Below are 26361 nucleotides of genomic sequence, written 5' to 3' on the forward strand. Positions count from 1 at the left end.
GTGTCTGGATTGCTCAGACTGTGGTATTTCACCCAAAAGCGGATAGAAAACAGTATTTGCAAGCAGAACTGCTTAAACAGAGGGCAGACTTTTCCTATATGTGGGTTCCTTAGCCCTGAGGGGCTGGACTAGGCCAGGAGAAGGAATCCTGATTAAAAGAAGGCCTTGTGGCTCACCTCTGTAATCCCAGCACTTTGAGAGGCTGAGGCAGGAGGATCACTTGAGGCCAGGACATCAAGACAAGCCTGGGCAACATTGCAAGACCCTGCCTCTACAAAAGAAATAATTTAAAAAGCTGGGTGAGATGGCATGTGCCTGTCTACCTGGGAGGTGGAGGTAGGAGGATGGCTTGAGCCCAGAATTCGAGGCTGCAGTCAGCTATGATCCTGCCACTACACTCCAGCCTGGGTGACAGAGTGAGAATTTTAAAACCCTGTCTCAAAAATATTTAATGAATTTTTTTTTTTTAAATAAAGAGGATACCAGAAACCTAGAACTAGAGAAATAGTAAATATGAAGCATCAAGAACAGATGAAGTAAAGCAAGAAATTTTGGAAACAGTCAAGTTGATGATAAGACAACCTGGAATGCATTCAAAAATATGGTGCAAGAGGGCTTGGGGTCAAAGGCTCAGAAAGCAGGGCAGGAAAATGAGCGAGCCCTGGAAATCTGCTTTCTGTGATGCTGGTAGAGATGCTGAATAAAGTGAAGGAATCAGACGTGGGTGCACACTGAATCCTTCTGGATTTACACGGTGTTAGAATCCCAAAAACATTTGAGTGCTGCAGGTCTTGGAACTCCTCCAACTCAACCATCTCAATTTACAGATGAAGAAACTGAGGCCCAGTGCACACAGATATTTAGTGTCAGGCAGGATTCCCATTCAGAGTGCTGGGCTTTCTCTGTGACTTCTCCACACTCCATCTGACTAGCTGATTTTTCAGTTCCACATATAATCAGCTACTATATGCCAGGCCCAGTGGTAGATGATGCTGATTCAAAGGTGCCTACAACTATTATGATCTAATTGGTGAAACAGAGCTTCAGAACTATTTCTAACTGGTAAAAATTACCAAAAGATTTTAATACATGGCTAAATGCACATATTAACAATGCTAAATGAGAAAACAGCAATGAAATTGTGTATATATTTGGCCCTTGAACACATATTTGAACTACACAGGTCCTTATACAGATTATTTTTTTTCCACCCCAAAGCAGATAGAAAACAGTATTTGCAGGCTGAACTGCTTAAACAGAAGACAGACTTTTCCTATAGGTAGGTTCCCCAGGGCCCACAGCTAGATTTGAACTTGAATATGAGATGATCTAAGTATGGGGGTGCTGAGGGGAAGAGGGCCTAGAACCAGTCCTTGAGTATACCAAGGGATAATACTAAGTATGTTATGATCTCATTAGAAGTACACAGAATGGGGGATAGGAGGCAGCAAACCACATTGCCATGTACGTACCTATGCAACAATCCTGCATGATCTGCACATGTACCCCAGAACCTAAAGTACAATTTTAAAAAGTATATGGAAACTTGAGATATGTAATAACCCACTAAAGAACCGTGAGTGTTACAGAACACTTCTGTCCTAAGTACTTGTGCACTTACTTGATCTCCCTGCTTTAGGGCCAGGACCGGGTTTTGTACTCATTGATATATCAGTGCATCTTGCCCCAGACCTGTCACTCGCTAGAACTTGTTAAACAAACGCAGCTTCCTTCCTCACGTGGCCCCCTCTCCAAAGGAGTACCTCTCCTAAAGAGGAGAATCAGAGAGAAAGCATGAGGTTAGAATGCTGGTGGGACTGAGACGGGAAAGGGCCTTAATGTTTATCTGCCCAAAGAAGAAAACTAGCGTTTTCCCTGCAGATGGAAACTGACGCGCTCCCCCTGGAGGCAGCGCAGGATGCTTCCGGGGGTCCAGGCATCCCAGCCTGGAGTCCCCATCCTGGTGTTTAGAATGGGCGCCCTTGGGAACCCTGGGCTAGAGGCGGCCATCACGCTTGGCGCTGGTGCAAGTTGGGGTGACCCTGCGGCTTGTGCATCCAGAGAAGCGAGGACCCCGGAGCAGACTGGCTTGAGGTAGGGTTAGGGAGATGCCCTCCGTTCTTCTAGACAGCTGGGGTCTCAACAGCAAGCAGCGGGGAATGAGACTCTAACTGAACAGCTCCTGAGACTATTAAAGGAGTACATACTCTCACAGGGACCTGCATCTCCTGTGAACCTACTGATGAATTTTTCCTAATGCTTAATTCAGCTTGTGGGCAGAAATGCTGGGGCGAGACGGCTGCCAGGTCCACCCCGTTCCTCCAGGGAAATCCCCTCTCCGTGCTGCCTCTGAGTCTCCTCTGCCCACCTCCTCCCCCTCGACTTTCCCCCCATCCCACCGCGCCCACCCCGCGTCATCTCCCCCTTTCCCCTCCCATCTCCCCACCGCGGCGCGGCGCGGCGCGGCAATCTCCTCCTCAGCAGTCTGGGCTGCGAGCTCCGGGTGCTGTGGCCTGGCCCTGGCGGGGCGGCCTGCGGCTCTGGCTGGCTGCGAGGCTCCCGCTGCCGCGTCCCCGCCCGCCTCCTCTCGAGCTCTGATCTCAGCTGACAGTGCCCTCAGGAAGGAACCAGACTCGCAGGTAAAGGTGAAGCTCCCCCAACAGGGCAAGACCTTAGAACTTGGAAGTCTCCCTGAGAAAGGCAGGATCTACCGAGGAGAGCTTCTTTGAAGGGCTCTGAAGAAAAGGAACTTGGCACTTTCTTTCGGTCCTCCAAGAAACTAACCACCCTTCCCGTAGACAATTCTGTGTGCCGGCCTCTGCACAGTTTAATGTTAGCAGCAACAATGTTTGCATTGGAATATAAATGGAATTCTTACTGCTTAAGCAGTACCAGAGGAGACCCTCTTTATTTTTATGATTGTTAACAGATGCCATTGAGAAAGGTGTAAAACGCATTCCTGGAAAGTCTCTTTGGCAGGGTTACTATGAAAGCTGGCCTCTCCCCGCTGCCCTTTTATAAGCTTGGCTGCAGGGGTCAGCAAAAGGAGCATTGGAAAACGTTTAGAAAATGAGGCGAAATGAGATAGAAAACTTTTTTGACTTGCTTTGAAATATTCTAGTTGGAAAAAAAAAGCGTGTGGGGTGGTGAGGGTGGATGAAACAATATTGGTAAAATATTGACAATAGTTGACGCTGGTGAGGTGCACAAGGGGATTACACTTTTCTCTCAACTTTTAATACTTTTCTCTATGCTTTTTGTGTAGTCTTGAGATTTTCTATAATAAAATATTTTTTTTAAAGTTGGAGAGATTTTGTCACTACCGGCTCAGATGTCTTTAAAAAAGAATTTTTTTTTTTTAAAAGTTGTAGAAACACTCCCACTTGATTGCCTTGACATTTTACACTGTTGTTGATTTGAAAAGAAGCTTTGTGCCCTGTCTAGGGGTTTTTCACCCTTCCGACTTCTGAAATTCATTCTTATTTTGTCCAAAATACATTTGTCTCCACGGATTATAAAAGTCGTATTTTGCTGGCTGGAGAATTATACTTAGAATCTGCTTTATAGTTTAGAAGAGAGAAAGTTAAAGTCCCTGCCAACTAAGACATGCAGGCTAGAAAGTAGTGGCCAAGTATCATTTGGAATTTTATTTTTATTGGGAAATATTAGAGGAGTTCCTTTAATGGGAGAAGTGGTGGACGCTGATACTCTCCCCTACTTTTCTTCCAGATAGCTGGGAAACCTGTGTGCTTTTAAGAAGCTTTTTCACATTTTAAATGTGAGATTGTTTAGCATATACTTGGCACATAGTCTGTGCTCATTATATGTTAAAATAAACAATTGCTAGTGTGAGTTAATTTTCGCCATTGGGTAAATTATTTTCTTTTGCCCAATGCCCAAATATCCAACAAGCATATTGCATTTTAACAGTAGGATCAGACTCAGAATTTGGGAGGATGGAGCTACCTTCCCTTAGCACTGACTTAACTTTGCAGATGAGAAATCTGAGATGGAGAAGTGAGGAAACAGTGAAGTTAGTAGTATGTATGCTAAGCTTCGTACAGGTCAAACTGATGTGGATTAGCTAACAACATGTGACAATAGATGCTTTAAAGCCTGAAAAGTAGCATACCTATTTAGAGATATTCTTTGCTTTCAAAGCCAACTCTAAAAATACAGGTAAGTCTAGAGCCATTTGCTGTGCACTTCATAAGGCAAAATCTGAGAGCTCTCTTGGGGTTCCTTTACTGTCATTCATCCCAAATTTGATTTACCCATAGCATTGCAGGAATTGCAGAAATTGAGATGTACAGGTCCTGGAAAAATAGTCCCAAAACAAAGAGAGGTTTTGTTTTTTATTGTGATGAGAAACAGAAGTTGTGGGTTACTGTAAAATAATCAACTGTGTAACTTTACCATCTTCCTTTCCCTCAAGTACTGCCAAACATTTTAAGCAGACATTTTTTTCGGTCTCTATTTATGAAACTAAATTTGAAAATAGTGCTATGATATAATATTTTGAATAGAAATTGGCCCACTGTCAATGAACTTTCTTACCATTTATTCTCGGCCTAGAATCAGTGGAGAGCTTACTTATCCTTTAGTAATGGATTATAAGGTATTTAATAAACATGTGAAATATTTGGCAGGTTTGAGATTTTCCTTAGCATTGAAATAAGTTGCATAAATTGCAGCACGTTTGGGAGACTAGTTTGCAGTGCTGTAGGTCATGCTGGAAGTGTGCTGGCACCACAACTGTTTTTGAAAATCTCTCTGCCAGAAAATTGTCTGGCTGTAGATAGTATTATCAGCCTTCAGTTCATCAGAATGGGCTCTGTGGCCCGTAGGTGGGTTTTCTAAATGTAATAAACTCCATATGTCACAGCCATTTAGTATATTATTAGCCACTTAAAAGTTTTACCTCTGCTGAATCTTACATGCTTTAAAAATAAAATCTATTTTACAGCTGAGTAAATGTAAACAGTTTAAATATCGGCCTTAGATTTGCCATCACTAGGCTAACTTTGCCATCTAGTGGTAGCAACATGAATAACAGGCAAGTTCCTCCCTGATGACTAGGAATTGAACTTCCCTGAGAAGCATTGATGAGTAAATTACTTGTTTTTTTCTTATTTGCGGTTTACTCTAGAACTTTAAAGCTGGAAGAAATCTTAAAAATGTTCTAGTCCAACTCAATAGTTAAGGACTATCAGAGCAATTCTTTAAAAAGGCTTTGAAATGATGCATGGCAGAGATAGCACCTGGTATGCATTTGTCGAATAGACAAATTTATCTACCCTGTTCTAATTCTTGTTTTTCTCTAGCAATATTGCACCCTACCACCATGAAGCTTTGTTGTGATCATCTGTTTTTAGTTTTAAAATTGCATTCTGTATATTTTTTCTTAAAATAACACATTTTCATTTATGTTTTAAGTCCTAGAAGCAAATATTCTTTTTCACTTTCTCTTTTTTTTCCCCCAGACGAGGTTGTCCTGTCTCGTTCTAGTTGCTTAGGCTGGAGTGCAGTGGTACAATCATAGCTCACTGAAGCCTCGACTTCCTGGCTAAGGTGATCCTCCCAACTCAGCCTACCAAGTAGCTGGGACAACAGGCATGCGCCACCACACTTGTGAACTCAAGTGATCCTCCCATCTTAGCCTCCCAAAGTGCTAGGATTACAGGTGTGAGCTGCCACACCTGGCCCTTTTCTCCTTTTTAATCACTCCCTACTTCTCTCTCTTTCTTTTTTTTTTTTTTTTTTTTTTTTGGTCGGCGTCTCGCACTGTTGCTCAGGCTGGAGTGTCGGGGTGTGATCGTGGCTTACTGCAACCACTGCTTCCCAAACGATTCTCTTGCCTTAGCCTCCCTAGTAGCTGGGATTACAGATGTGCGCCACCACTCCTGGCTAATTTTTGTATTTTTAGTAGAGATGAGTTTTTACCATGTTGGCCAGGCTGGTCTGGAACTCCTTACCTCAAGTGATCCAGCCACCTCAGCCTCCCAAACTTCTGAGATTCCAGGCGTGAGCCACGGAGCAGCCACTCCTACTACTTCTTTTTCTTCTAAACAGTCAGGTAGACTGTTGTCAAAATGCGATTCTCACCTTTGTAAGTGTATTCGTTTCCTATTACAGCTGTAACAAATTACCAAAAACTTAGTGGCTTAAAAAAAACACAAATTTATATGTTATGCATCTGGAGATCAGACCTCTAAAGTTTTATCATGATCTTCTGTTTTTAGTTTTAAAATTGCATTTCTGCATTTTTTTTTCTTAAAATAACACATTTTCATTTATATTTCTCCTTCTGGAAGTTCTAGGAAATACTTTTTCCTTACCCTTTTCAGCATCTAGAGGCCACTCACATTCCTCAGCTCATGGTCCTGTCACCACTCTGGCCGCGGCTTCCATCTGGCAGCTCTTCTCACTCTTAACCCATCTGCCTCCTTCTTATATGGGCCCCTGTGATTGCATTAAACCCACCTGGATAACCCAGAGTAAACTCTTCATCTTAAAATCCTTAACATAATCACATTTGTAAAGCCCCTTTTCCTGTGTGTGGCAAATATTCACAGGTCCTGGGGATGAGGATATTTAGCAAACTACAATGAGGCAGTTAGAGATGTATGAAACACCTTTAATATCTACCTGAGTGTTGGCCCCCTCTGTTTGATACTAATAACATTTGCTTTAATCTTTGTTGAGTGCTTACTGTGCTCTGGGCATTGTGCTTATCATATTAGTTTCTCAGAAAAATATTCTCAAATATTATCCATATCTAATAAATGTGGGAAATAATGTTTGGAGAGATTAGGTAACCGTCACAAGATCACAGTGTAACAGGTGGCAACTATACTTAAGTTGATCTGGCTTCAAAGCCCACTTCCCCCATAGTCATTGAAACACCCTGGTTCTTACTCCCCACTTTTATTATGTTACAGACACTGCTATTTTCTCATACACTTTCTAACTTAAATGTTGCCTCCATGCAGTGCTGCTGTCAGGGAGCACTTCAGTGGGTCAGGAATTAGATTTCGTAAGATACTCCTTCTCCTCAGCATCTGTTCCCCCAAAATAAAATTGACTATGAAAAGTTTTTACAATTGTCATCCAAAACATAACCGCTTTCTTTAGTGCTTGCTTTACTCCTGTTTACTGTCACCTGTAACTGTCCTCCTCTTCTGCTGTGGCCTTTTGCCTAAGCCACTTCTTGCTGCAGTTATTCAGAAGCATTTGGCCAGGCCCCAGTGTCTCCCTGTTGTGTGTCAATCCTGTGTAGGTGGAGGATGAAAGTAGAGGAAGAGATGAGAGCATGTCTTCACATTTAGACATGCATGGAAGCAAAGCCAGTGGTAGTTGGGAAGGACAGGTGGTTGGGATTGCAGATGGCTAGCTAGAGGACAGCCAGGTTTTAAAAGGTGGTCATGGAATCATTGGTGTGCCCTAACACACACGCTAAAGTAGAGGGTGGTGTTGGCCCTGCAGGGTCACTGATGGGACTGCACAGCAGTCCCTGACCCACAGCAGCCTCCCAGGAATTGTTTGAGGGATCAATGCAAAGTTGTGTCCCATGGCAACATACTATTTACATGAACATGGGCAAGTACCTCACTAGACGTTACAAGGAACCAGGTGAAAAGAAAGGTGTGAGCAATTGTGAATCTGTCACCTGGTGAAGGAAAGCTGTGCAGGTCCTTCAATGGTAAGTCAGCATCTTTGCTTTCACATAGACAAGAAAAAAATTGATTTGAAATGTTAATATAGTGGACAGCCATCTAATCTTTCATTAGTTGACCTGCTCTATCTAAGCTGGACTATAAACTTCTAGGGTAGAAAATGAAATACAAAAGAGAAACTGAGCCTTAAGGTGTAATTATGTCATTTCATCATAGGATTCCATATACTCCAGATGGACTCACCCAGAAAGTGGAGTTTTTCTTTCATTGTAGATCACTCCCTTAGTGTAATTATGTTGACATAGACTCTTTCTTTTTAGGCTGAGGGTCTGATGCAGTTCCAAAATTCCCAGTGTAGATCCAAGCTATAAATAAGACACAAAAAATGCAATTTAAGTGTTTTGTGGCTGCATAGTGTTTCATCACACTTAAGTTTAATGGCAACGAGAAAAAATATATTACAGAGCCATGGATATTCATAGAAATGAGTAATTAGGAAAGCATTCATTTGGGAAGTCTCTAAAATGAAGCTGTCCTTGAACAAAAAAAAAAAACAAACAAGGCAATTTTAGAGTGAGTTGGAAACTATCCTTAAATAAAAATATTTGACTGTAAAATGGACATTTTAGAAAACTACAAGGTCTCTAATTTTGGTTTATATAATAACCTGTTTTGAAGTGATATAAATTCACCAATTAAGGTAGAATAATAATTATAAAATAACATGTATTAACTGCTTACTGTCCTCTGGGCTCAGTGGTAATTATTTGCATATATCATCTCGTTTAATCTCCACAACAATGTTATGAAGTAGAAATTACTATAATATTATCCCCACTTTGCAGATGAGGAAAGTGAAACTTTGAGGGTTAATGAACTTGCCACATGCGCATGCCTGATAAGTGGTGAAGATGGGAATTGAACCCAAGCCTTCTCACTCCTTGGACTGCGCTCACAACCACTATGCTGGTTTAGGTACACCAACAGTCTCAACACTGTCAGCAATCACATTTCTAAGAAACTATAAACAGATAACAAAAGGATAATAGTAAGTGGTTCTTGTAGTTCAATGTGGTCACTTCTGTTAATAGACTGGGTACAGATGTGTAATTACATCTCTTCCATCAGTAAGAGTTGGTCTACGTACACAGACATTCTTACTTCCTCCTTAATTCCCTTCTACTCTATCTGTCTTCAGGATCCAACCCATAATCAGCTGTGTGTATGCTGACTCACAGCGGTGGAGGGCAATGACTGCAACTTCACTTTCATTAGCCAAATTTGGAATTTGAAGTCCCAAACCCAAGCCATCTGGAAATCGACAGTGAAGGTCACAATTATTTTGGAAGACAGGAATAATGAGGGGGATGGAGAAGACAAGGGACATTAGACTTTAAACATATTATAGCTACTCCATCAATTGGGACTATGTCTTTTTAGATCAATGAGTTAGTGCTTTTTGGATAATGGGCATATCCAGATGTATCCACTGAACAAACTGTGGTTTGCTCTATCAGTAGGAGCTATCATTTATGCCACATTGACATTTTACCACAAGACAAACTTAGATTTTCCGAAAGAAAGTGTCCTTAAACCTTTGCCCAATTTTAAATTACAGGCCAAATTAGGCTAACTAAATCCATGTCCTCTGATTACTATGATTCTGAGGTCATATTACAAAGCTCTGCCCTTACCATGCCTACATGTAGAAGTGGGCATGGCTTTTATTCTGTGGTGTACTGCACAGAGCTCCCTCAAAGGGCACCAGGCAGGACTGGTGAACCAATATCAGTGTATGATCTGTAGTATGAGATATTGTAGGCATTACATATAAACCTTATGAATTTCATTTTTTGAGACATATGATGCACTATGGAGTGCAGTGGCATGAGCTAGGATCACACCACTGCACTCTAGCTTGGGTGACAGAGCCAGGCCACATCTCAAAAAATAAAATAAATAAAAATAAAAGTAAGATATGTTTGTTCTTTATCCATTGGCTGAGTGATTTGATACTGTCAGTTGCTAACATACTGAAAGAGTAAGGTCAGAATAAATTGATTTTGTACACAAGATGAAGCAGATGTCATTTAAAACCCAGGTAAGCGATCATCCTTGGAAAGACCACCTTCTGGGGTATGGCTCATGCTGCTACACCAGAGCCTTGGCTGCTGTAGTGGTTCTTAAACTTTACTGAGTGTCGAAGTCATCTGGAGGGCTGGTTAGACCTAGCTGGGACCACTCTCTGCCACCCTTTCACGAGAGTTTCTAATAGTAGTTCTGGGGCAGGCCCTGAGAATTAGCATTTTTAACAAGTTCTCAGGTAATGCTGAAGCTACTAGGGACTGTCCTTTGAGAATCCCCACTCTGGTGTTTCCTTCTGGTGAGCAACTAAGATTTGGGCTCTCAACCACCATTTGTAACGGCCGTGAGAATGTCACATGAACACACAGCGGAAAAACCATGCCAAATCATTGGTATTATCATTCGGTAAATCAAATCATTGCTTTGTACCAATCATGGTTTCAAAGGGACTAATGGCATTGGAAATTTCCAAAGTACTGGCCAAGGCCTTTAACAAGAATAATAGCTTTATAAACCAGTGTCATCTATATAGCCAGAAATAAAATTATACTTAGATACAATTCAACTTTGATGAGGCTTTCTTAAAAGTGTGGCTACAGAATTATGGCTCAGGACAAACCTAACTGGGAAAAAAATATCACAATACCTATTAAGATGTCCTTTATTTTGCCCAGGAATGCCTTTCACATGTTTATTCCTCCTCAGATGACTAGTTTCAAGCATTAAGATATACCAGCATGGATATTTATTTGGCTGACTTTCAAGCTTTGATGTAAACATATATTAAGTACACAGTAGATGGCTGTTGTCATAAAGAGCTAAGTGAAAAAGCAACTTAAAAGTTTCCCACACCAAAACAACTCTGTTGATTGAAATTTTGCTGAGAATCAAGTAGATTTAAAAATATGTATAATTACATATATTATTTTAATCTATTTTGGTTTGTTGATAAGCTAAGTGGCAAAAAATAACTTAAATGTTCACTTTTTTTTCAGCCAAGGACATAAATTTTCATCCTGGGAACTACAGTTTCAAGAGCTCAGTAGAGTAATTGAGTAATGAGCCTTTTTCACTTTGATCTAATTAAATAAACTTGATGAAATACTGATTGTGAAAAATTGCATAGAAGACAAAATAAAATACTAAGTGCCTCTACAAAATTCTTGCTGATGTAATTACTGCTTTGCAGTGCTGATGATTAGAAAATATTGTGAATAAGTACAGATTTCCCTCTCCTCTCGCCTCCCCTCCCCTCCTGTCCCTTCCTTTTCTCTTCTTTTTGAGACATGCTCTCCCTTTGTTGCTCAGGCTGCTAATCATGGCTTGCTGCAGCCTTGACTTCCTGGGTTCAAGTGATCCTCCTACCTCAGCCTCTTGAGTAGCTTCCCAGGCTGGTCTTGAATTCCTGGATTCAAGCGATCTTCCCATCTTAGCCTCCCAAAGTGCTGGGATTACAGGTGTGAACTACCACACCGGCCTGCCTAATATTTCCAAATGCATAATGTTTCAAATTAATTATGTTATGTTTCATTAATATATCATGTTTAAACAATAAATAGGTTAATGTAGCCTCCCAAAGTGCTGGGATTACACAGGTGTGAACTACCACACCGGCCTGCCTAATATTTCCAAATGCATAATGTTTCAAATTAATTATGTTATGTTTCATTAATATATCATGTTTAAACAATAAATAGGTTAATACATTTTTGTTTGATCAAAAGAATGTTTTACTTTGTTAATAAAATTGGTGTACTTATATATGGCAAAATAAATTCTGTTGTATCAAGGGATACCGATATTGAACTCTGCACCAGGGTTGACTTTTGCCTTTTGTGCCAGTGCACACATCCTGTGGATGTACTCTCTGGTACAATGTCTGTGGGCCATTGCTAACATTCTGAATGTGCTTTCTTTTCCACGCAAAAAAAAAAAAAAAAAAGCTTATCAGAAAGCATTGAGGATGAAGCTATTGTAAGAATAAGTGAATGTTGAATTGCCTCTGATTTATACAAAGTACAAATCCTTTGCTGAAGTCTTGATATTTTAACTATTAGTTAAAAATGACTTGGAGCATAGTGTCACAAATAATAGCGACACAGAGATTCAAAATTGCTGCTCCAGTATGCTCCTGCTACCCCCACCTCTGAGCAAAGATCAGTTCCACTAAATAGATTACAGGTACATGCCAGTGAGCCTCAAGAAGAGAAAAAGAGGGCAAGAAGATGTGAACAGTAGAAGAGGTATTATCTAATTTATTAAGTACTGGCACCTTTAACAGTATTTAAGTAACACAAGAACATTGGTCTTAGATGGTGAGACCTATGGTGAAAAGGGATGATATCTAACCATTATCATAAGCCCCCAAAAGGCAAATGTAGAACATAGCCTGTAATTCATAAATTCTTACAAATAATTTTAATATGCAGTAAAGTCCCACCATAAGATATTTTGTATGTTGCTTTGCTTAGATGGTGGTTTCAAGCATTACTTCATTTTTTAAAAATGCATGGTACACTTTTCTTTAGCATAAAATGGCCTGTGATGTGTATTTTCTTTTTATGACCAGGAGTTTTATAAAAATTGAAGCTGATCAACAGCGGATTAACCAATTTATTTATTGCCAATATTCCTACTGCTTTAAAACATGATCCAGCCACTTGCATTGCACCTTCACATCAGCTTGGGCTGCAAATCCTGGTTCATGGACATTCACTAGATCCAATGAGCAGTTTTTTGAGCTCTGTGCTAGGCAATTACAGTCTAGAGACGAAGTTATGATCCCTATTTTTAAGTAGCTACATGTGGGAAAAGACTGCAGGACATTTGCTGCTATCTTTATTTCTAAATCATCTGGATATAAACTTGTAGGATACCCAGGGAGAAGAGCGTGGCTTAGGTGACAGAGGATCCCAACCTACTACCCTAATCTACTTTCTCAGGCCCTGTGCTGCTAGGGAAGATGACAGGTAGAGGTGACAGGTCGGGCTGGAAGTGAGGTGCATCCCGGCTGGTGGAGGGAAGTTTGGGTGAAAAACAACTTAATGATTTTGGAAGTCTGTGTGAACTCATGTACCAGTGTTTATCTAATCTCAGTAAAATCTAGGTAAGGTGAAAATAAGGACACGTCTTTGTGGTGAAGGTACATTTAGAATCCAAGGCCTAAATGAAATAGTTAATTAGGATTCAAAAAGAAGACATTGTAAACCTTCTCTTTCTTTTTCTATTTTTAAGGACAAAATTAGAAGAGCAAAATGGAAACTATGCTACTTTGGTTGTTATTTTTCACCCCTGGGTGGACCCTCATTGCTGGATCTGAAATGGAACAGGATTTCATGTGGCACTTGAGAAGGGTACCCCGGATTGTCAGTGAGAGGACTTTCCACCTCACCAGCCCCGCATTTCAGGCAGATGCTAAGATGATGGTAAATACAGTGTGTGGCATCGAATGCCAGAAAGAACTCCCAACTCCCAGCCTTTCTGAATTGGAGAATTACCTTTCCTATGAGACTGTCTTTGAGAATGGCACCCGAACCTTAACCAGGGTGAAAGTTCAAGATTTGGTCCTTGACCAAATATCACCGACTCAAAATATCACCACAAAGGGGGCATCTGTTAGGAGAAAGAGACAGGTGTATGGCACCGACAGCAGGTTCAGCATCTTGGACAAAAGGTTCTTAACCAATTTCCCTTTCAGCACAGCCGTGAAGCTGTCCACTGGCTGTAGTGGCATTCTCATTTCCCCTCAGCATGTTCTGACTGCTGCCCACTGTGTTCATGATGGAAGGGACTATGTCAAAGGGAGTAAAAAGCTTAGGGTAGGGTTGTTGAAGATGAGGAATAAAGGTGGAGGCAAGACAAGTCGGGGTTCTAAGAGGAGCAGGAGAGAAGCTAGTGGTGGTGACCGAAGAGAGGGTACCAGAGGGCATCTGCAGAAGAGAGCCAAGGGTGGGAGACGAAGAAAACAGTCTGGCCGGGGTCAGAGGATTTCCGAAGGGAGACCTTCCTTCCAGTGGACCCGGGTCAAGAATACCCACATTCCAAAAGGCTGGGCACGAGGCGGCTCAGAAGATGCTGCCTTGGACTATGACTATGCTCTTCTGGAGCTGAAGCGAGCTCACAAAAAGAAATACATGGAACTCGGAATCAGCCCAGCCATCAAGAAAATGCCTGGTGGAATGATCCACTTCTCAGGATTTGATAACGATAGGGCCGATCAGTTGGTCTATCGGTTTTGCAGTGTGTCCGACGAATCCAGTGATCTCCTCTACCAATACTGCGATGCTGAGTCGGGCTCTACCGGTTCTGGGGTTTATCTGCGTCTGAAAGATCCAGACAAAAAGAATTGGAAGCGCAAAATCATTGCCGTCTACTCAGGCCACCAGTGGGTTGATGTCCACGGGGTTCAGAAGGACTACAACGTTGCTGTTCGCATCACTCCTCTCAAATATGCCCAGATTTGCCTCTGGATTCATGGGAACGACGCCAATTGTGCTTACGGCTAACAGAGACCTGAAACAGGGCGATGTATCGTCTAAATTACAGAGAAAACCAGCTCTGATTATTGTAGCGAGAGCACTTCATAGGTTATGCCTGGACTTGAACCCTATCAATAGCATTTCAACATTTTTCAAAATCAGGAGATTTTCATCCATTTAAAAAAATGTATACATACAGATGGCTGGACGCAGTGGCTCACGCCTGTAATCCCTGCACTTTGGGAGGCCGAAGTGGGCGGATCATGAGGTCAGAAGTTCAAGACCAACCTGGCCAACATAGTGAAACCCCATCTCTACTAAAAATACAGAAATTAGCCGCCGTGATGGCGGGTGCCTGTAGTCCCAGCTACTTGGGAGGCTGAGGCAGGAAAATTTTGTTGCCTTCTTAAAAATTAGATGCACTTTAAAACCTCAAGCTGGTACTATAAATAACATGCAATTTCCTAATGGACTTATGCTCAGGGTCCTACTCTAAGCAGAATCTAATAGGATGCTGGTTGTGTAGTAAATGTGAAATTGCATAGATAAAGGTAGATACTAACACAGTATCAGGACAGAGACAAAAATTTACAACACAATTTGTACTACTCTGAGATGGATCCATTCAGCTCATGCCCTCAGTGTTTATATTGTGTTATCTGTTGGGTCTAAGACATTTAGTTTAGTTTCTTTTTTTTTTTTGAAGAATTACAAATCAGAAGAAAAAGCAAGCATTATAAAAAAAACTATTAACTGTTTTACTGCTTTAAAAATAACAATTACAATGTGTATTGTTTAAAAGTGGAAGAAATAGTTTGTTCTATGAAATAAATCTAGTTTAGAAATAGCGAAGCTGAGACATCTTAAGATCTCAGGTTTTTATTTAACTAATCCTCAAAATATAGACTTTTCATGTATGCATAGGGAAGACTTTTCACAAATTATGAATGATCATGTGTTGAAAGCCACATCATTTATGCTATACCATCTATGTATGAAGTGCTACATTTTTAGGACAAATAATTCTGTAATCTTTTCAAAGAGAACTTTTTTCTTCCTGACAAAATCCAGCTTTTGTATAAGGACTATAGGGTATATTCTCTGATTAGTAATTTTAGATATGTTCTTTCCTAAAAATGAATAAAATTTATGACTATGACTTTTAAAAGAAGATTCTGCAACACTCCTTCTGGCCATCATGTAGTGTAAGCAGAGTCCAGTGACTGCCCTGGGGCAAAACACAGGAGATGCTCAATGTGTATCTCTTGAACAAACAAATATTAGCTAAAAGGCTGTAAAAGGGAGGCATTATGTTCAAAGAGTTTTAGCGATCTATAATCAAGTACACCATAAAATTCAACAATTGTAGGCCTTATTTCTGGTCTGGTCTATTCTTTCTGACAGTTTCTAAGGCCACCTTCTCTTTTCTCACGACACACTCAAGTCATTGATTCTGCCAGGGTTTAAATTTATCTATTTTTTAATAATGGGGAGTTATACTCTTGGCTAGTATGCCAAGAAATTATTGATTATAATTAATGATTTTGTAAACTGTGTTCAAAACAGCAGAAATTCAGTACAAGTGCAGATTCTTTTATGTGAATCTCTTAAAAATAATTCCATAAAAATTAAAAAAATAAATTAGCTATAACTCTTACTGTATCTGTGTATATGCTTTTTAATTTTTTATTTAATTAAAGTAGAGATGGAGTCTTGCTACATTGACCAGCCTAGTCTCAAACTCCTGGCCTCAAATGATCCTTCTGCTTTGGCATTAAAGTGTTGGGATTACAAATTTGAGCCACCATGCCCAGCCATATATGTTTCGTAGGCAGGATTTCAACATGTATTAACTACCATTTTATTTTTTTAATGATTTGATATAATTCTAAGCACATTTCACTGAGTAGGATTTTATTATTGTTTCTAGTGGAATAGGGTTATTGACTCAAAAGTGTTGCTCAGTTTTTAGGGGGGAAAACATCTATGTGATTGCAGAAACAAAAATGTTCCAAGGTCATTTTTGCATATTACACACTTGTAAACACACACACACACACACACACAATCTTTGTCTTTGATTCTTTGAATATAACTCCTAGGATTTGAGTAAGTTTAGAATACCTTTGGGTGCTTAATAAAATAGTTTGGTACTTAAAGTTAAATTCTGAGTATATATTCATTTTATATATAATTCTTAAAATCATTGTTCAATATACTTTTCAAAAATATAAAATTCAGCTTATTTAATTTGTAGAGCTTTTTTCTTGTCTCTTTTTTAGAAATGGTCTTGCTCTGTTGCCCCGGTGGCATAATTAAAGCTCACTGCAGTCTTGAACTTCTGAGCTCAAGAGATTGGGGATAACAGACATGCACCAGTACACCTGGCTAGAGGTTTTTTGTTTTTTGTTTTTTTTGCCATGTACTTTTCTTTTCCAAGTGAATCATGAATCTTATATGACTTATTTAGGAGCTTGTTTAGGAACACTAAAATGAATTGCATTAACCAGAAAGTTTTGCTTCATGTACTTTTTCTCTTATGTTTATCAGATTTGAAATTGAGAATTAGACTGAACTCACTTAGCTAAACAAACATACTTACATGCTACATGATATCTACTGTGTGCAAAGGACTGAACTGACTTGTTGTCTTGGGAATCTTACCACTGGTGGAATTCAAATAACCATTTTCAAAACAACAGAAATTTAAAATTGTGTCATTCCTTCTTTATCTAAATAACATATTTTATTTATGCTTTTTCTTGTTCAAACAAATGTGTGTGAGCAGAGGCAACTTAACATATTTTTCCTTTTTGGTATGCTTCTTAGTTAATCCAATGTTTATTTTGAAAAATATTTAAATAATATTTGATTGTCTTAGTCCATTTGGGCTGCTATAGCAAAATACTTTAGACTGGGAACTCTTAAATGATAGAAATTTATTGTTCACAGTCTGGAGGCTGAAAAGTCCAAGATGGAGGCATCAGTAGATTTAGTGTCTAATGAAGGTCCATGCCTCATACATGCACCTTCTTGTTGTATCCTCATGTGGTGGAAGGGGCACACAAACTTACTCAAGTCCCTTCTATGGGAGAATGAATCCCAGTTATGAGGCAGGAGCCCTTATGGCCTAAGTACCTTCTACATACCCTGCCTCTTAATAATGACACCTTTGGGGTTAGGTTTCAGCATATAAACTTTGGGGGGATGTAAACATTCAGACCATAGCAATGACCAAGATCAGTATTCTGGACACATTTTTACCCTTCTTACTTGTAGATTGAATAATTCTTTTAAATTCTTATTTCATAGAAAGAATCTCAGGATGAGAAGAGACTATAAGAAGAGTTTATAAAAGATCATTGAGCCGGGCGCAGTGGCTCATGCTTGTAATCCCAGCACTTGGAAAGACAGAGGTGGGTGGATCAACTGAGGTCAGGTGTTCAAGACCAGCCTGACCAACATGGCAAAACCCTGTCTCTACTAAAAATACAAAATTAACCCAGTGTGGTGGTGCGCACTTGTAATTCCAGCTACTTGGGAGGCTGAGGCCGGAGACTTGCTTGAACCCAGGAGGCAGAGGTTGCAGTGAGCTGAGATCAGGCCACTCTTCAGTCTGGGCAACAAAGAGCAAAACTCCATCTCAAAAAGAAAAGAAAAGAAAAGAAAATTATCTAGTTTAACCCTATACTTTAAGTTTGAATCCCTTTCTGTAGCATTCTCTGCAAGTGGTTGTCCAGTGATAAGAAAATCTTTCACCCCTTATGTTTAGTTATTAAAATTAATTCAGAAACATAACATATGTTATTCAGTTTGCTACATACTGTAAGAATTATAGTGTATGTCTTGCATTTTATTCCAATGTTGACCATTTTAATTACTCATAAGTCTTTGCCCTTATGTCAGTAAATCAAGTATTTACTCTCATCAGACGTAAACTGTGATTATTAATTAAGAATATTGGGATAAGGCAATTGAAGTAAGCACTGGACATTACAGGAATGTGGCTCTGTAGCTGTAAATAACCTATAATTAGCATCTTTATTCTTTAATGTGGTTTCCCAATAACAAACAATTTTGGCTACTGATTTTTAAAAGTACCTGTCAGGCTTTAAAGATGCTTTAACAAAACTACTTTTACTAAAAATGATCAACAGAAGAGTCTTTTTAATAAATGGATTTTTGCAACTAGGTCATTGCTCTTTCTTCAACAGTCAAATCATTAGGTTCAGAGATATTTAGAAGATTTGGTCTAATCAGTGGTGAACTCATGTCCTCCTCAGATAGCATTGATCTATGGGCAGATTCACAAGTTTTAATTTTTATTTATTCAATGCAGTATCTTGCTCTGTTGCTCAGCCTAGGGTATAGTGGAATGACAGTGACTCCCTGCAGCCTTCCCCCTAGACTCAAAAGATCCTCCTGCCTCAGCCTCCTAAGTAGCTGGGACTACAGGCATATACGATCATGCCTGGCTAATTTTTAAAGTTTTTTGTAGAGATATGATCTTGCTTTGTTGCCCAGGCTGGTCTCTAACTCTTGGGCTCAAGAAATCCTTCTGCTTTGGCCTCCCAAAGTGCTAGGATGACAGGTGAGAGACACTGTGGCTGGGCCACACGTTTTCATTAATTCACTATTCAACTAAGGGGGATAGCCACCCTCAGATGGTTTTCTTTTCTACTTATAAAATCTAGGGAGGGAAATTCCCTGCTTCTTCCTTTCTGTATTTAAAAGCTGATGATTTGGTCCAATTAGCTAAACTATTGAGAACATGGTGGGCAAAATGACTTATGATCCCAATATGGGCTGGTCTGCCTACCCACGGGTAAGGTGGTGTGTTAGTGAGTTGCCATAACAAAACACCACAGACTGGGTGGCTTAAACAACAGACATTTAATTCTCACAACGCTGGAGGCTGGGGAGTCCAAAATCAAGGTAGGTTTCATTCTGAGACCTCTTCTCTTGTCTTGAAGGTGGCTGCCATCTTATTGTGTGCTCCTGTGGCCTCTTTTTGGTGCACAAGCAGGAAGAGTGTGAGAATAAGAGAGGGAGAGAGAGGACAGATTCTCTCTCCCTCTCTCTCTTTTTTTTAATCTTTGAAGGACACTAATCCCATCATGAGGGCCCCATCCTTATTGCCTTATTTAACCTCAATTACCTCCCAAAGGCCCCATTTCCAAATACTATCACAACTGAGGGTTAGAAATTCAACATGTGACATTTTTAGGGGTGGGTGTGGGACACAAACATACAGTCCATAACAGGTATCTCAACCCACAAGCTGCACTAAACTTCTAAACTTAGAAGTTGCACCTTGGACCAGACACAGGGAATTCACAAGCCTGTGTCACTAGAGAAACTCAAAAAAGGGGTATGAATGGCAGCTCAAGCAGCCAATATCTTTCTCCTAACTTTCATCATCATCATTTCAAGTACTAGTACCTGGTACAGAGGCAGTCATTGATAGATGCTTAAACATTTTACTAAGTATTCATTGAGGCTTACTCTTTCAGGACATCACTTACTCTATGCTATATGCTGAAACTCCAAAATGCTATAGGTATTGTCTTAATTGTGTATCATATTAAAGATACAGACAAGTATTTAAATAATGGGAATATTTTCTTGTAATGAGAATTTTAGTATTGAAATACACTATAGTGTGCCACTTAAGGGATTAGATATTTGACATGTACTCTGCTGACTCATGTATATTTCTGATAAAAACTGCCTTCAAACAGACAGGTGCCAAGCTTCTGTAGCTACACCTTATCCTCTCCTCTGCCATGTAAATATTCAATCAGACAATCTCTGCCTCAAAAACTGCCACCAAAGTCTTTTTGCCTTAGTAATATTTAAAAGTTTCCAATAACATCTTAATGGATATTCACTTTTCTAAAGCACTGAGGACAAGTTGACCACTTACTAAGAATATCTGCTTTGATCCACATTGTAATCAATCAATCATAAGATCCATTATTGCCTCCCTGTGTGGTTTTACCAAACTGGATTTACACAGTTCACCAAACTGAGACTGTATGATCACATTTCACTTTATGTTTGTAAATGTTTACTAATATTCAACTAACAATAACTTGTGTTTATCTTATTGAAATCCTCTGTGCATGCTCCTGTAATATTTAAGTGACTGTATACTTTCACACACAGCATAGATAAGAGGAATACTTTGAAAACTGTTTACATAACTGAACACAGATGAGTTTGGAAACTTCCTCCGGGCTTTTGCTCAGCCTAATTAACACTCATTTTCCTTACCCTTCTACATATTTTACATTCAATTTCCTCAGTAATTTGTAATATGCCACACGATTAACATCTCACTTGTCTAGAACTTCCTTTTCTGATGATTTCAAGTATCTAAAATGTAACAAAATTACCTGTACAACATATCTTTGGAATAACTGACATAGATGCCACAAAATTACTTTTACTCGAGAAATATTCTTAACAAGTTTGGTTATCTGATTTCTGAAACTATAATGAGAAGGCTGCTAATGAGGCAAGTTCAACAGTCCCAAGAAGATACAGCTGACAGAGAAGGAGGATATAGACAAACTATTAAACTATATTTTTAAAGACCCAGGTATAAAAGAACGACAAAATTTTAGTAGTTTGGAGCTATTGAATTTGGGCAAGCACCTCTGTGAGCCCTACTAGTCTGTGAAAGTATAGCAATATGTGTTAGGTTTATAATGATGACTGAACAATCAATGTACAATCATGTTCAGTGTGAGTTTTGGAAGGCATTACATTGTAGAAGAATTTTCATGAAAAAATCTTGACATATTTTATTAAAGTCTTGTTTAAAATAAGAGAAACATCTGTGGCAAACAATTCCGTTTGCCACAGATGTTTCTCTTATTTTAAACAAGACTTCTGTTTTTATGCTCAAATAAAATTCTAGCCTTAAAAATTGAAAAAAAAAAAAACCCAAAAACCTTCCCCCAATATTTTGCTCATTCTTCAGAATAAAAATATCTTGAGTATTTTGAAGGCTAATGTGTGCTATTGAAAGTTTGACAACTGTCGAACAGCTGCACCCAATTTATATATACATACCGCACTGGGAGACAGCCACAGCAACTCTGGTGTAATGGAAACAGTTCAGGATGCATAATAAAGTGACTTAGTTGTCTAATCATAGGGGACTGCCCTGTAGAGAGCAAATTTTGACCAAATATAATGTGCTGATGGTTGTAATTAGTATTATAAGATCACAAAAGTTACTTAAGACAATAAATAGTTGCATATGATAAATTAGTTGCATTCTGTTTTACCTTATATTTGTGAAAGACAAACTGGAATTTCCTAAGAGCAGAGAGAGGCAATCATGTATTGCTGAAGAACTAATATGTGTGTGCGCTGGTGCATATTTCATTCTCTGAAACTAGACCTCCTCCCCTCCCCACCATTATGTTACTCCTAAACTTCTGCTTACGGGGGTTTGTAGTATAGCTACCAACACAACGTTTCTCTAAGACCTGTCCATTATAGAGCCTACCTCTTCTCAGCTAGATAAGCAATCTAGGGATCTCCTGAGTAATCTAATACCCAGAGAACTAGAGGCTTCTGGAAGGTAAGGAAAAGAGACCTCTTTCTGTTCCAGGTGTGTTACTTTCACCAGCCCTTCCTCTCCTATTAATTGATAGGAGTCAAGACTGTAATTTTTGCTTCACTTAGAATTTAAACTACTGCTACTAACCTACACTCCAGACCACAAAACAATTTGAATCTCAGGATATCACAAGAAAAGAATACCCTAGAGAGTGATCTAGGAGGACATATGACTTTTTTTTCTCCTTAAGCCTACTTTAAATTGATGAGTTGCAAGAAAAATTTGCAGCCAACAACCTTAGAAGACAGAACTTTTAAATCAAAAGTTTTTTCCTATGCAATACCTGCAAAAATGCAGTTTTACTTTTTCCTTTTAAAAATCAGGACATACTTGATGCCAACATTCTTCTACCAAACAAAAGTACCTCATTATCAAGCAATTACCTAAAAATAAAAGTGTTATTTTTTACACAGAACTGAGTTTAGTGTTCTGCCACCTGTCTTGAACTGTTTCCTTTAAGAGGCATTCTTTGTGGCATGGGGAAATAAGTGACACTATTGTACCCAGCAAATGTGTAGTTGTGCCACTTTATGTAGACTTGGTAAGTGACTGATGTGGCTCCATGAACAGATGTCCTGAAGCCACATCATAGCCATGTGTGGGCAGTCATTGCTCACATATAGTAGCATCTTTCTCCTGCACATACCCCCAAATTAAAGTCGGCTTTTTGGTGGAAACTAGTATACCATAATGCCACTGTGTTTAGGATACAGTATTTAAAAATTGTGCTGTAGGAGGCTGGCGCCTCCTAGTGGCCATGAATTGCAAGAAACAAGGCTTCCAAGCTAGACTTGGAGCAGCTAATGGAAGGTTTTGAATGGTATGCTAGAATGCTTGGTCTTTAACTTTGAGATTACTAGGAATTGATGCAGGTTTTAAGTCAGGTAAATGTGATCAAATGGGAATTTTGAGAAGGAAACCTGAAAGCACTATTTAGGCTGCACTGGGGTGGTCTGAATGGGGATTAGACTAGGAGCAAAGAGCCCAATGCAGAGACTGCTGGAGAAGCTGTGGTAGGGAAAAGACAGAGAGAAAGCAGGAGAGGATACCTTGTGAGATATTCACAGAGCTGAATGTTTACTATACTTCTTGGCATTTGAATACCGGAGAGAAGAGTTGAGAGTGTTCTGTCCCCTGAACTTCTGGTTTGGGAGGCTGGGTAGATGGTGAGACCACTAACCAAGACAGAAAGATTAGGCTTGGGGAAAAGATAATGAGTTCATTCTTAGACATGTATGTTAAAGATGTAGGATATTTATCAATAACATTGACAATACCCTTAACAATAAAAGTTAAGACAAGAAAGTTAAATAAAAAGGGTGGTTCTATAGTGAACTAACCCATTAATTAACAACATAACCAGTAAGTCACAAGTCATATAATGATATTTTGTTCTGAATTCAGATAGTAACTACACTTTCCCCTCCCTTCCTTCTTTTCCTCTCTCCTCCCTTCTCCTCCTCCTCTTCTTCTTCTCCTGCCTCAGGCTCCTGAGCAGCTGGCATTACAGGTGTTCACCATTATGCCAGGATAATTTTTGTATTTTTAGCAGAGTTGGGGTTTTGCCATGTTGTCCAGGCTGGTCTCAAATTCCCGACCTCAAGTGACCTGCCCACCTCAGTCTCCCAAAGTGCTGGGATTGATTACAGGCATGAGCCACCATGCTCGGCCACTTTTACTGCATTGCTTTTAATGGCAAAAATAACAATTACTTTTGCACCAATATAATGCATGAACTAAACAAATGTAAAATAATTTCAGTTTGAATTTCTAACACAGTAAATATTGACAGACATAACCCACATATATAAAAGCTTTGGGGGTGCTTCAACAAGTTTTAAGAATGTAAAGGGGTCCTGAGATCAGAGTTTGAAAACTACTCTGTGAATCAATTATAGAAAGCTTTTATGTTTTAAAATTGAATGTGTATGTGATGAGTGGAAATTAACTCACAGACTTAAATTTAGTGTTTAGCTAAGGTTAACTACTATATCACTAAATCACAAAACATTACTCCCTCCTATGTCTCATTCACAGAGCAGATCTGAATGATGTATCCAGAAATGAAATCTGCTGTCAGCCAGGCTGTAAGAAACAAATTTCCTTAATACCCAAGAGGATTAACAAAACAACAAAATACTTTAAATAGAACAAACAAAACATTTTGTTTCAAAAATATAGGTCAATGTGACTCTTCAACTAATAGAGACACTCGTTTTGATTTCCAACAAGTGCTTCTACACAAACCACATGTAATCACTGCTTCAAATCATGCCTTTTTCCATCAACAAAAATGTGGGCATCTATTGTTAAAGGTGTCTATTTAAGGGTCAGAAAGAAGCCTTTGCACAAGTTTATCTTTCTGTGCATCGAGTTCTCATTTCTTTTTGCATGTCCATGCCTTTCCTCTTCTTCTGAATCTCAGGACTCCTTCCAAAAAGTCTCTAGTCTATTCTTTTTTTTAAAAAAAAGTGCTATAAATAACATAAAAGAGAATGAGGGAAACAATTTAATACTGAGACTGACCACCTTTGCAATTATCATAACGTACATGAAATGATTCAAATCTTCAATTCAAGAAGGGGTGTCAATTAGTGTAAGTTCCACTGTAATAAGCTGACAAAGCTACCAAAATTCTAATAAAGTAGAACTACCAAATAATCTATCTTGCTTCTGGATCTATATGCAAAGGATTTGAAATCAGTGTGTTGAAGAGATATCAGCTCTTCTATGTTCACTGGAGCACTATTCACAATAGCCACGATACGGAATCAAAGTCACTGTCCATCAGTAGATAAATAGACACAGAAAATGTGGTGTATACATACAAAACAGAATACTATTCAGCATTAAAAAGAAGGAGATTCTGTCATTTGAGACAACATGTTTGAACCTGGAAGACAGTATGTTAACTGAGACACCAGGCACAGAAAGAAAAATACTGCATCATCTAATCTATATGTGAAATCTAAAAAAGTCCAACTCATAGAAGCAGAGTAGAATGGTGACTACTGGGGCTGGGTGGGGTGGGAGGTGAGGACAGGGAGATGTTGGTCAAAGGGTACGAAGTTCAATTAGAGAGAAAAAAGGTTTTGAGGTCTATTGCACAGCATAATAACTATAGTTAATGACAATGTATTGCAAAATTCTAAGTTGCTGCGTTTCTTTGTTTTTAATTTTTTTAATTGACAAAAATTGTAGGTATCAGGTACAGCATGTTTTGAAATATGTATACATTGTGGAACAGCTAAACTGAGCTAATTAACATATGAATTACCTCACATATTTATCACAGGAGAGTAAATTTCAAATGTTCTCACCACAAAAAGTATGTGAGGTGATGAATGTTAATTAGCCTGATTTAATCATTCCACATTATACACATATAACATCACATTGTATCCCATAAATGGTAGGGTTGGCAAGGTAATTTCAGGCACAGGGGTCCTGTGTGAGCCAGCAGAGTGCTTGGAGTGCACAGCCGGTGTGGTCATGAACAGAGTAGTGTGTGTGCACACTACTATTTCAATTCTGTCTGAATTGAAAATAATGCTCTTGCAGCTTCACTTATTAAGAATTTATACCACATGGGTCATTCAATGAAGAAAAAAAAGCTTATTAAAATGCATTATTAAATTTCAAATTATTTACAATCTTAAACACACTTTATTGCAATAAGCCCACAAAATAATATATGATTAAAGTGCAATCTATAAAACTCACATTACATACTCGGATACTAGCTGCTGAACATTAGTTCTCAAAATACAAGTCTTAGGTAACGAAGGAAAAGAAAGTTTTAAAATAGCAATAAGAATATGTCTCACTAGAGAAATACTTCTATTTGAGATTGGACAACTTTTTGAGACATAAGAATCTAGTTGAGGAGGAGGACTCAAGATGGCGCTGTGAGAACAACCCAGGATTGGAGTTCGCGTTGAATCCGCAAACGGTGAGTCTGAGCTGCATTTCCAGACTGATCTTTGTTGCCCACAGAACGGGGAAACTCCCAAGTATAAAAAAGACACGGGACGCCAGGCAGTAGGTCTGCCTGGCGAAGCCGGCAGCCGGGGCGGCGGCGGCCGGCCCTACCCAGCAATCCCCACAGGGCGTGCTTGTCCAGGTGCCTTGTTGAACCGGCAACCTGAGACTTGAGAGGGCTGGACTTGAGACTGAAGGAGACTTGGACAGAAGCCCAGCCCAGGGGATTGTAGGGACAGATCGTTTGGGATACCCAGTGGGACGAACAAAACCGCGTTTTCAAACTATCCCGAGCAGACGGTCCGAGATGCTCTGTGGGGGTGGGGCGTCCACCACTACCGAGGCAACCCGCCCCAACTGAGATACACGCCCACTGCTGACGCAGCCAGCCATTGCCGAGGCAACCCGCCCCAACTAAGATACACGCCCACTGCTGATGCAGCCAGCCGTTGCCGAGGCAACCCGCCCCAACTGAGATACACGCCCACTGCTGACGCAGCCAGCC

At 39.6% G+C, this 26361-nt stretch overlaps 1 protein-coding gene across 2 annotated transcripts; it reads left to right on the forward strand.

Moving 5' to 3' along the window:
• The first annotated feature begins 1913 nt into the window (after window positions 1-1913).
• PRSS35 (serine protease 35) lies at window positions 1914-16951 on the forward strand. Of its 2 annotated transcripts, none has more exons than XM_008994726.5 (2): window positions 1914-2094; window positions 12996-16951. In XM_008994726.5, exon 2 carries the CDS (start codon window positions 13016-13018, stop codon window positions 14264-14266), a length of 1251 nt encoding a protein of 416 aa, XP_008992974.2. In that variant the 5' UTR covers window positions 1914-2094; window positions 12996-13015; the 3' UTR covers window positions 14267-16951. The 2 variants fall into 2 exon arrangements, with proteins under 2 accessions (XP_008992974.2, XP_008992973.2); XM_008994725.5 differs by lacking the exon at window positions 1914-2094 and adding an exon at window positions 2480-2639.
• Window positions 16952-26361: the final 9410 nt, after the last annotated feature.

The sequence above is a fragment of the Callithrix jacchus genome, chromosome 4 (assembly GCF_049354715.1).
Source record: "Callithrix jacchus isolate 240 chromosome 4, calJac240_pri, whole genome shotgun sequence".
Lineage (NCBI taxonomy): Eukaryota > Metazoa > Chordata > Mammalia > Primates > Cebidae > Callithrix > Callithrix jacchus.